The sequence below is a fragment of the Brachyhypopomus gauderio genome, chromosome 11 (genome assembly GCF_052324685.1).
Source record: "Brachyhypopomus gauderio isolate BG-103 chromosome 11, BGAUD_0.2, whole genome shotgun sequence".
Classification (NCBI taxonomy): domain Eukaryota; kingdom Metazoa; phylum Chordata; class Actinopteri; order Gymnotiformes; family Hypopomidae; genus Brachyhypopomus; species Brachyhypopomus gauderio.
The window spans coordinates 23,623,989-23,636,301 of NC_135221.1; the positions used below are offsets into that span (position 1 = coordinate 23,623,989).

The following is a 12,313-nucleotide window of genomic DNA, read 5'->3' on the forward strand; positions in this document are numbered from 1 at the left end:
CTGTTGCTTGTTGAGTGTTCATTAAGGTTTGTATAAAGTCTTTGTGTTTTGGGTTTTCTTTGTGGGTCAATGTTTATGTTTCATTCATTCTGTCTAAGTACTACGTTTCGGGTTTCATCCTCTAAGTCTTGTGCGTGCTTGAGTTCTGTATGTTGTAGTCTTGCTTCTGTTCGTTTGGTGTAAGTTAAGTCTTGCTCTAGTTTGTATGTTGTGTTTGGTCTTGCTTGTTTTGTGACTTTACGGTGGTTGTCTATGTGAGTATGCTGTGTGTCACTTAGTTCAAGTTTCTGTTATGAGGTTTGTTTCTGCTTCGTCAGGTTTCTCCTCATTGTGGTTCATTTGTATATCGTCTTTGGTTGTGTATGTTTTATTGTCGGTTTAGTAATGTCTCTTTATGTTGTAGTCCAGCAGTGTGTTGTCCTGCGAGTTGGTGTTTAAATATATATATAGCCTGCGCGTTCTATGTTTCCTGTGCCTTATTGTATTGGATGTATGGTCTCCCATTCATGTAGTTATGGTTCTGTATCACGGTGTCCTTGTATTGCCTAGTCTTATGTTTTGGTGTGTTTGTGGTCTTTAGGTGTCTCATATAAATATCAGTTGTTGAGTTCGTTTGGTTACGCGTTGTGTTCTTCCGTGAGTGTCTGTGGTCTGAGTGTCGGTGCTTACGTACTATGCCTCGTAAGAGTAGAGTGCTACGAACAAACACTAGGCAGTTAGCCAGTATGGCTACTGCCAGTAGTCTAGAGTCCCGCTCTCCAGCGCCAGTGCGTCCGCCCCATGATCACGTAACCCCCCCGACGTTACAGATTGACCCACCTAATCAGGACGCAGCGAGAGAGCACAAGGTGGAGGTCCTCGCTTTTCCTGGGGACCTGCTTGAACGGATAAAACGGGGAGAACCATTCGAACTGCCTTCGGAGATTAGTCCTCCACATGGGTTTAATGGGGATGGCCCTCTTGAAGGTTTTATTTTCCAGAGCAGATTATTTTTTGACTGCTTGCTCGGCCCACAACCCCCCGAATTTCTGAAAGTGAGATACCTTTTGCAATACCTTGAGGGTAAGGCGTTACAATGGGCTGACCTCTTGATGACTCAGAGAGCCCATGAGATGGGGACTTTGGAGGGGTTTTTTGGACTGCTCAGAGCTCGCTTTGGGAAGTACAATGCAGAGCATTGGACACAGGACTGGTCCGACACTGAGGAGGTAGCAGCCCGTAGGGCTGAACGGATCCTCAAGGCTACGCCAGCCTCCCAGCCTACGCCTACGCCAGCCTCCCAGCCTACGCCTACGCAAGCCTCCCAGCCTACGCCTACGCAAGCCTCCCAGCCTACGCCTACGCAAGCCGCCCAGCCTACGCCTACGCAAGCCGCCCAGCCTACGCCTACGCCAGCCGCCCAGCCTACGCCTACGCCAGCCGCCCAGCCTACGCCTACGCCAGCCGCCCAGCCTACGCCTACGCCAGCCGCCCAGCCTACGCCTACGCCAGCCTTCCAGGAGCGGTCCGAGAGCGTACCCGAGGCCCAGGAGCGACCAGTGAGCGTACCCGAGGCCCAGGAGCGATCTGTGAGCGTCCCCGAGGCCCAGGAGCGACCTGTGAGCGTCCCCGAGGCCCAGGAGCGACCTGTGAGCGTCCCCGAGGCCCAGCAGCGACCGGTGAGCATCTCCGAGACCCCGGAGGGTCCTGCTTGCGAGTCTGAGGTCCCGGAGAGGTCGTCCACACCGGCTGCTGTCCCGGCGACCCAGGAGAGGTCGTCCACGCCGGCTGCTGTCCCGGCGACCCAGGAGAGGTCGTCCACGCCGGCTGCTGTCCCGGCGACCCAGGAGAGGTCGTCCACGCCGGCTGCTGTCCCGGCGACCCAGGAGAGGTCGTCCACGCCGGCTGCTGTCCCGGCGACCCAGGAGAGGTCGTCCACGCCGGCTGCTGTCCCGGCGACCCAGGAGAGGTCGTCCACGCCGGCTGCTGTCCCGGCGACCCAGGAGGGGTCGTCCACGCCGGTTCCTGTCCCGACGACCCAGGAGGGGTCGTCCACGCCGGTTCCTGTCCCGGCGACCCAGGAGGGGTCGTCCACGCCGGCTCCTGTTCCCGCTGCCCGGAGGTCGTCGCCGCCGGCGCCTGTTCCCGCTGCCCGGAGGTCGTCGCCGCCGGCGCCTGTTCCCGCTGCCCGGAGGTCGTCGCCGCCGGCGCCTGTTCCCGCTGCCCGGAGGTCGTCGCCGCCGGCGCCTGTTCCCGCTGCCCGGAGGTCGTCGCCGCCGGCGCCTGTTCCCGCTGCCCGGAGGTCGTCGCCGCCAGCGCCTGTTCCCGCTGCCCGGAGGTCGTCGCCGCCGCCGCCTGTTCCCGCTGGCCGGAGGGGGTTGCCACCGTCGCCGCCGCCTGTTCCTGCTGTCTGGAAGGGGTCGCAGCCGTCGCCGCACGTCCCCGTGTTCCAGAGGTGGTCTGGGCCTGACCCTCGGACTGCTCAGTTTGCGCCAGGACCTGCGCAGCCCATTCCCCCTACCCAGACACAGGGACTGCTGGGAACAGCCACCCAAGGGGACTATGTCTATGACACAGGGGTTAGCATAACCCCCACGTTGTGGGAACTGTTGGAATACATGTCCCAATTGAAACTGTTGTTGTGGACTCCTGTCCCTGAATATGTATTTGTGCCAGTTCCTGTGACCTCATATCGTTCTTCTGTAGTCTCTGTACCCGTATGTGTTTCAGGTTCGTGTGTTTTTGTACCCTGTACGGTTCCTGTTCCTTGTCTATATGTTCAACTTGTTCCTGTTCATGTATCTGTTGTTTTACAAATACTCACCTCTGTGTTTTCCTGTTCCTCCGGTCCGGTTTTTCCCCCCAGGTCTCCTCCCATACTCACTTCTCCCTCTGGAGGTACTATTGGTTCCTCTTCCACTCCCTTTCACACACCCGACGCTACTTCCGTTTCCGCTACTGCCTCTGGGTCACTTGGGTCTGTGTTATCCAGTGATGTGCCGGCGATGACCAGTATTTCGTTTCCGTTCACTTTCCCTGTGTCTCCTTCCTCTTCCGTGTCCTCGACGTCAGATTGTGGTTTTAGTCATTCACTGTCTTCCGCTACAAGTCCTGCCTCCATGTCTTCTAGCTGGTTTCCTGGTTTTCATGTTGTCCGTCCTGGTTTTGCCCCTGTTTCTACGTGACTTGTTTTGTTTTCTTGTATGGTTTTGAGCGCCCCGGAGTGGCGCTTTAGGGGGGGGTTCTGTCACGCCTGGCTCCGCCCCCTCCCTGTCTGTGTAGCCTGGCTCCTCCTTCCTCTAGTCTTTTCGGTTTCTGTTTAGTTCCGCCTCTATATTTGTCATCTGGTTCAGCTGTTGCTTGTTGAGTGTTCATTAAGGTTTGTATAAAGTCTTTGTGTTTTGGGTTTTCTTTGTGGGTCAATGTTTATGTTTCATTCATTCTGTCTAAGTACTACGTTTCGGGTTTCATCCTCTAAGTCTTGTGCGTGCTTGAGTTCTGTATGTTGTAGTCTTGCTTCTGTTCGTTTGGTGTAAGTTAAGTCTTGCTCTAGTTTGTATGTTGTGTTTGGTCTTGCTTGTTTTGTGACTTTACGGTGGTTGTCTATGTGAGTATGCTGTGTGTCACTTAGTTCAAGTTTCTGTTATGAGGTTTGTTTCTGCTTCGTCAGGTTTCTCCTCATTGTGGTTCATTTGTATATCGTCTTTGGTTGTGTATGTTTTATTGTCGGTTTAGTAATGTCTCTTTATGTTGTAGTCCAGCAGTGTGTTGTCCTGCGAGTTGGTGTTTAAATATATATATAGCCTGCGCGTTCTATGTTTCCTGTGCCTTATTGTATTGGATGTATGGTCTCCCATTCATGTAGTTATGGTTCTGTATCACGGTGTCCTTGTATTGCCTAGTCTTATGTTTTGGTGTGTTTGTGGTCTTTAGGTGTCTCATATAAATATCAGTTGTTGAGTTCGTTTGGTTACGCGTTGTGTTCTTCCGTGAGTGTCTGTGGTCTGAGTGTCGGTGCTTACGTACTATGCCTCGTAAGAGTAGAGTGCTACGAACAAACACTAGGCAGTTAGCCAGTATGGCTACTGCCAGTAGTCTAGAGTCCCGCTCTCCAGCGCCAGTGCGTCCGCCCCATGATCACGTAACCCCCCCGACGTTACACAGATATATACATTATTTGAAATTCAGTGTCCACAGAAATAAATACAATAAAGTCCTACAGAAATCAATATATCGGAACAGAAGCTGTTATTAGATGAGTCATTTTAACATTCCTGGCAGTAACATTTTCAGCAGACAAATCCTTACTTAATTTACACATCAGTTGGGGTTTAAAAAACAAACAAAGGTAAAACACTCTTATCCTGAAGTGTGTCTTGGTAGTGCACTGTGAGCTTAAGAGAGAAAGCCAAAAACATCTCACAAACCAAAAAGTATAAAAATAAACAAAAACTAAGAACAAATACAGAACAAACCAAAAAAGGAGGGAGTGTGAATAGAGACGAGTCCTTGGTGCTGTGAGCGGTGTTTGAGTGCTGCTGAGAAGATCAACACAGCCTTGCTCCCCCCCCCCCCCATTACACAACCTCCATGTGCCAGAACACATATGTGTACGGTACATATTTCACCCTGGAGTTAGGAAAGATGATCACAGGCAATTATTTACACATACTGCTCTGAATGTCAGAGGGAAGAAATCTGAGGCATGTTTCTGCCTTACCGATAAATCACTTTTGGTAGACACTTAATTAGCTATTTATATGCAAATTATTCTGTGATTTATTGAGACAGTACACCGGAATCCCACCCGCTCTGGACTACATGATGAAAGGAAATTAATATTTGCAGGGGCTTTTATAACCAGCGTTTACCTGCAACGCTTCCTCGACCTTATCCTGACTTATTGCATAACTAATAGCCTTCTGGTGGAGATCTGGGATCTCTCGCTGACATTACATTAGAATAGCCTGTAGAGACGCAGCAGTGATCACCATAGGCTCCCACCATCTCACCGCTGTCTCACCACTGTCTCACCACTGTCTCACACTCGGCTCCTGCTGCAGTGATTTCTAGATGCATGATAAAGGGAGGAGTTAAGGGAGGTGGAGGAGTTTAAGTCTTCTTTGCTGGTTAGGCCCGGCTCAGTTGAAGACAGTGGAGGAGGACTCCAGCCACTGTGAAGCTCAGCTGTAGTCAAAGGATGTTTTTTTTTTTGGGGGGGGGGGGGGGGGGGGGGGGTTGAGAGTACTGCATATTGCTATAACTCTGTTTTTACATTAAGCGTATGCCCATGCACCCCAGGGCAACGTCAAATCATTTATCTTTCCTGATTGTGGCTCTTTCCACGTATTGGAGCCTGTGGGAAAAATTACCCATTCAAAAGTTACTCTCTGATACAAATTTGTCTGAATATCTTATTGAAATGGAAATAATTACTGAACAGCATGTATGCTAAGAACACTGAAGCCAATGTGAACAAAATTAATCAATTAAAAGCTCTCCTATTCACTTACCATTGAAGTAAGTCACTCACTGACACTAATGTATGGATTTAGACCGCAACGCACTGACCCGGATGAAGAACACTAATAAGTGTTTCTGCATGGACCTTGTTTTCTTACAGAGGGCAGACATAGCTGTCGCGCCACTTACCATCACGCTGGTCCGAGAGGAAGTTATCGACTTCTCCAAGCCCTTCATGAGCCTGGGCATCTCCATCATGATCAAGAAGCCCCAGAAGTCCAAGCCGGGCGTGTTCTCCTTCCTGGACCCGCTGGCCTACGAGATCTGGATGTGCATCGTGTTCGCCTACATTGGCGTGAGCGTGGTGCTGTTCCTCGTGAGCCGCTTCAGCCCGTACGAGTGGCACCTGGATGAGAGCGAGGAGGCCAAAGACCCGCAGACCCCTCCTGACCCGCCTAATGACTTTGGGATTTTTAACAGCCTGTGGTTCTCCCTGGGGGCCTTCATGCAGCAGGGCTGTGATATCTCGCCAAGGTTGGTCGCCTCACCACCATACCCAGCCTCAGTACCATCATTAAAACACTGCTATTTCCCCACCATGTCTGTTCCTACTGCCAAGATCTTCGAGATCTTTGCACTAAGAAGCCATATTGAAGCATGGTGGCCATGAAGTAATCTTCATTCATTTGGGGTTCTTGAAGAGCTGTTACAGAGGATCCTTCTATCGGAATTTTATTGCAATTTATATTTTTGCTGTCGTTTTTTATTGCCGCTGGTGTTTTCTTTTACAAGAAGGCTGGAAGGCGGCTTTTAAATTGCAAACTTGTCAAAAGATCACAGGCTATATAATGTTGCTCAGAAGGCATTTCAAGTGGTGTTCAAGTGATGATTGGTAAAATGCACATATACAGTACTTAAAGGGAACGTGGGAACCTGGCAAGACTACACAAAGATGATGTTAGTGTGTTCCTCTGCAGTACTTTGATGGTGCTAAAAAAAGATGGTTCACCCTGTTCCTACGTACAACAGCAGGAAGCTGATTAATTAGGACTGTAATTGGAACTCTAGTGCTGCAGGTTGTCACAGATCACTTTGCACATTCAGAGCCATAGTGAAAAAATCTGCAAACAAACAGGTTGGTTTATCAATGTTGTACAAAATATGTACATGTAGAAAATGCATAGAAAGATGATGTGGTTATTTTATTTTTGTTGTCAGTACATTTTAAGTGGACAGAAATACTTATAAATAGTTCAAGTGGATTGATTTTTGGTTTGTAGGGTTGTGAGTGGTTTTGCATTTTTAATGGCAGGTGTAAAGTAATCTCTGATTTGTTGGGTAAACCTAATTAATTTCTGGTTTGCTTTTATACATTATTCATCAGTGGATTATGGCGTGGGCTTATTTCTCTCAGATCTAGTCTGCAGTGATTGCGATACACTGTAAATCTGCAGTGAAATGCATTACAGTTTTCAGTACAGCACTTTCCAGCACAACAGTTTAATACACTCTTGTTTAATACACTGCAAAGTTTGGTCTGCAGTTACAGATGTAATGTTCATGAAGTCTGGCCATTAGCTGAAACCCTATGTGTCTGGCTCATTATCTGCTATAGTAAAAAAAAGAAAACAGTTGTGACAAGAGACATATTAAGATGTCGTGTTATTATTGCGAAAGGCTGTGCAACATGTATAGACCAGCATTAGAGGACATGCTCTACGTGTATAGACCAGCACTAGAGGACATGCTCTATGTGTATAGAGCAGCACTAGAGAACATGCTCTATGTGTATAGAGCAGCACTAGAAGACATGCTCTACATGTATAGACCATCACTAGAGGACATGCTCTATATATATAGAGCAGCTCTAGAAGACATGCTCTACATGTATAGAGCAGCACTAGAAGACATGCTCTATGTGTATAGACCAGCACTAGAGGACATGCTCTACGTGTATAGAGCAGCTCTAGAAGACATGCTCTACGTGTATAAAGCAGCACATAAGCAATAAATAATAATAATAATAGTTACCAAAAATGTGACTGTATTTTGTATATGGTGACTTGAGTTGTGCGCAGACAGCATTATTGAGCATTATGAATGAATGAATGAATGTTCAATTTATATGGAGCCTTTCAAGATATCCAAGGTCGCTTTACAATTTTATCACAGGTACAAGTCTTACATGACCAATCACACACCGGCATTAGTAGAGTTTGGTGGTTTGATATTAGGGATGTCCCGATCCAGCTTTTTGAACTTCCGATATTTGCACTTCCGATCCGATACCGATATCGGCCGATACCGATCTATCCGAGCATGTATTAAAGTTTAAAGTTATTTAGCCAACTTACTTTGTTGTCAAACTCATGTTGAAAAGCGTTTTACTCTTGATAACAAGTAGCCAGCTGAATTAGGTGTGTTTGAATAATACACAATGGTTGGTAAGGAGAAACTGACCTGTTTATTTAGCAATTAATAAACTCAAAATAGACAAAATATTAAATAACAAACAGAAATAGCATCGGTAAACCAAGGATTAAAAAGCCACAAGTGCAAATAATATTGTAAATTATATATTTTTTAAAAACACACAACCTGAGTGGAAAATAGAAAACATTAACATTAACATCCATCAGTGCTCTTGAACAAGTGTAAACCAAAGCTTAAAAAAAAATCCGTGCACATATCGTAAACTAATTAAAAGCAAAATGCCTTCTACTCCACACTTTGCTGCTCCATCCCCATCTATACACTCCCTTCAATTCAAACGTTTCTGCCAGTGTTAGTTGTGTAGGACCTTTCTTTTTGTCTTCGGTTTTCATTAGAAACTCGTCATGTTGTTTATGGTGGTATTTCGCTAAATGCTTGATTAGATTGGTGGTATTAAAAGTTCTTACAGCTTTACCACAACGCTTGACTTTACTGTGGCATATGTTGCACTCTACCTCTTCGTCTTTGTCATCCTTTAAGGTAAAATAATCCCACACAAATTGACCGATAACTTCAAATTTACACGGCGGTCCGAGATGCCACGGAGCTAAATTGGGGCAGAAACTACGCTCGTGTGCTGAAGGTGTGCTGGAAAATGCGGACCGGATTTTACTCTCCCTAGCAAAAACTGGAATGGATTATCTAAATGGGTGCGCAGGAAAACCGGGATCGGACTTAAAAAAACTGGATCGGGAGTCTGGATCGGCATTTTCTCGTGTCTGCCGATCTGATACCGATACGCATTTTTTGCTAATATCGGCGGCCGATCCGATCCAAATATCGGATCGGGACAACCCTATTTGATATTGCAGCATGGTTTCTGCCAGGCTAGACTTAGGAGTGTAGTTATTATAATGTTAGCCAGATTCTTTATAGTCTGTTGTTGTTTTGCATTACTGCTATGCTGGACTGTGGTGCTTTCTCTGCAAGGGTTTGTGTGTGTTTTCATTGCTCAACAGTATTGTCAGTACCACTAAAGACCCCATTGACATTTAAATCTCAAATATTCTAATTGCATTGCATCAGTCCACAAAATACTGCAGTGCAGAAGGTCATTTATGCATTTTAGAAGATTACTCACAGAAAAACTGCAGTCAAAACTCAAAGCCCAAAGCCAACAAGTACTTTAAACTTCATGTTGAACCAAGCTCTGTTTGCTTGTTGGGAAATAGGAAAGTAATTGCATCTCATATATTTTGGCATTGGGACTATAATGTCAGTGAATAATAAAAAAAATGTGGGTGTAATTACTGAAAGCTCTTCATCAATATGAGATGTTTAAATAATGACCTCAGGGAATCCTTTAAGAAAGGAAGATTAAAAATACACTCTTGGGCATAATGCCAGATTGAAACAAAGCATCTTATTCTTCTTTAATGACAGAACTTCACAGAAATGTGGTTTTACATATCTTAATATATCATGAGAATAAAAGAGGTGCCACTGACATTATTATTTCTGCTAAAAATTTGTAAACCAAGTAACGTTGCTTGTATGAACGTCTTCTCTGGCAGAAACAGAAGATGTGCTAATTTGTTCAAATGAGCTGCACTGTTTCAACTTCCAACACTATTTTGGAATTTTGGAGAAGAAAGACAGTGTCAGTGGGACGTGATCTTGAATCCTTATTTGAGCAGTTGTGATAGTGAGAGGTTAGACCACGACGGTCTTGGCCTGATAGTGAGAGGTTAGACCACGACGGTCTTGGTCTGATAGTGAGAGGTTAGACCACGATGGTCTTGGTCTGATAGTGAGAGGTTAGACCACGGTGGTCTTGGTCTGATAGTGAGAGGTTAGACCACGACGGACGGTCTTGATCTGATAGTGAGAGGTTAGACCACGTTGGTCTTGGTCTGATAGTGAGAGGTTAGACCACGACGGTATTGGCCTGATAGTGAGAGGTTAGACCACGGTGGTCTTGGTCTGATAGTGAGAGGTTAGACCACGACGGTATTGGCGTGGTCCTTTAAGCACCACATCTCCTACAGCTCTGTGGGATTATATGAAATATAAGCCTGTAGGTTTCCAGCTTTCTTAAGGATATATTCTCACTACGACTTTGTGCAGGCAGTGGTGTGTAGAGTATAGCAAATGTCTGTAGATGCTGCCACCCTCTGTGCCTCACTTCACTACTTTGGCCAGTAAAGCTACAGCTGTCATTTGCTAGGTGCGAGTTTTAGCAAAATGGCTCACTGCACCCTATGGAGGGCACAGGGGTTCAGCTAATGGCTTTTACACCCTAGGTCACGCACAGTATTTCAAATATGGAGCTACTTTGGATGATGTCTTATGTCCTTGTGCTGTCAGACAGCACCTAGATGGAGCAGAATTGTAGTTTCTGAGAGACAAATGCTGTTATGCTATTAGGAGCTTACAATAAGTAAATGGCTGATCTTCATGAAAGATTTTTGCTGTTATTAGCATATTAATAGGTATTTTAAAATAGGACTATTTGCCAAATTTACCAGCTTTGATTAACACTGTGACAATGTAACAAATGAGTTCAAACTGGATGGCGGGATCTGTTTCAGGGCGGAACATTACACACAGGGTATCATGTGGGGTCATTCCAGGCCTCCGAGAAGACTGTGAATGATGAGCTAATATAATTACTGATTACACAGAATGTTTTAAAATCTGCCACAGCTGTCAGACATGCGTCACTCTGGCACTAAAATGTCTTCTCCCATAATGATCTGTCATGAGCTTTCTATTTGACTTTCTGATGCATTTTTCAATCTCTGTTGGTTTGCCTGTGTAGGCTTAACTTGGTGGATAACACCCTACACCATATCAGAGCTATGAAGCGATTTGATTTGTTTATTTTTGGCTTGAAAGGGTCTGCATTTAAATGCCAGAAATATTTTATCATATTTGTGCTGGTAAATCTTCCCAGAAGTTTTTTTGGACCAGGCAAGCAAGAATAAAACTTTAAATCACCTTTAGTCACAGTTTAGTGGCATTGCTAGTTTCATTTGTAAGCATCCATCTTTTTCCTTCATATATTGTTAAAGCAAAATTGTCTTTCTGTGTGTGTTTGAATGCGGCCATCTTTGCAGGTCCTTATCGGGCAGAATAGTAGGAGGGGTCTGGTGGTTCTTCACCCTCATCATCATCTCTTCCTACACGGCTAACCTGGCTGCCTTCCTCACAGTGGAGAGGATGGTGTCACCCATCGAGAGTGCAGAAGATCTAGCCAAACAAACAGAGATCGCCTATGGAACACTGGACTCTGGCTCCACCAAAGAGTTCTTTAGGGTGAGTCTGCCTGTCTGTTGTTCTTCAGGGTGAGTCTGCCTGTCTGTTGTTCTTAAAGCCAAATATGAACATCTCTACAGATATTTCAACAAAAGCAAGTCATGAAGGAAAGAGTCAGATTTTTTTTTAAATATTGGTGGACAGAGTTTTGGGTCTTGAATTCATTTTGATATAATAAAATATGTAACATATTACCCCAAAAAGTTTTATCGATGCCTACGTGTCATTCAAAAATCCTGTAGCATCTCCTGGTAAGATATTCGCAGGGATTTACTGATGTAGCTCATTCCCTTCCATCTCTTACTTCCTCATTAGTGGGACGCCACTGTTCCTGCCTGTGGTGTCAATGGTTCACGTCGAGCTTTTGGATAGTCATTAAACAGCGTGGAGTTTTTACAGCAGGTGCTGTGTACCACCTTGAGCTGGCTAGGACTGTCAGAGGGAGGAGAATAATGGCGGGGCAGTGTCTCCGAGGTGATAAAGCAACGTAATCAAAGTCCACAGCTCATCCTTCCACCCAAAGAGGTCAACTTACCAAATATAATTAGTTGCTTTGCCGGGGCCAGCAAATTGGACGTGATGAAGAGAGACCCTGGGGGTCAAACAGCACACTTGAAAGATAGGGGAGATGAAGTTAGCAATATGGCCACTGGCACAGTGGGACCAATGCTGCAATTAAGGCCAAAATTACCTATCTGCAGTGCTTGTGCGAAAGGCAAAATTAATTTTGGAGCTAATTTTCAGCATTAATCAGTGCAAATAGTCTTTACATGGACATCACACTATACTGCATATTAGAACAGTCTGTCACTACATCTAGAGTAAAGTTACACATTACTTGGCTTTTTAAGATGATAGCATGTGTCCTGCTTTACATTTCCATTTTACATTTTATGCTTAAATGCATTTTTTATGTAATTGTTTGATGCTTGTAAAGGTCAGAAAGCTGTAAACAAGCCCTCACTGACAAAGCAAAGGACACAGCACCAAAAGAGCGGAGCAGAAGGGTGCACAACCAACCCAGCACACATTAGCGCTCATGAGGAGCAGTGCGCTGGCAAACCTTTGATGTCATTAAAGGTTTACAGCAAGACAACTGAGAGGTGGTTAGGGATTTGCA

General features: G+C 45.6%; 1 protein-coding gene across 7 annotated transcripts in view; it reads left to right on the forward strand.

Annotated features, from left to right (window-relative positions):
* Positions 1-12,313, forward strand: part of gria3b (glutamate receptor, ionotropic, AMPA 3b) — a 102,960-nt gene that overhangs the window by 73,391 nt on the left and 17,256 nt on the right. For all 7 annotated transcript variants that reach the window (XR_013134152.1, XM_077022791.1, XM_077022793.1 and 4 more), the window contains exons 11-12: positions 5,603-5,976; positions 10,995-11,193. Coding sequence is in view for 6 of the 7 variants with exons in the window: in XM_077022791.1 (XP_076878906.1) it covers positions 5,603-5,976; positions 10,995-11,193 (573 nt within the window). In the remaining variant the exon portion in view is untranslated. The remainder of the gene's footprint in view (positions 1-5,602; positions 5,977-10,994; positions 11,194-12,313) is intronic.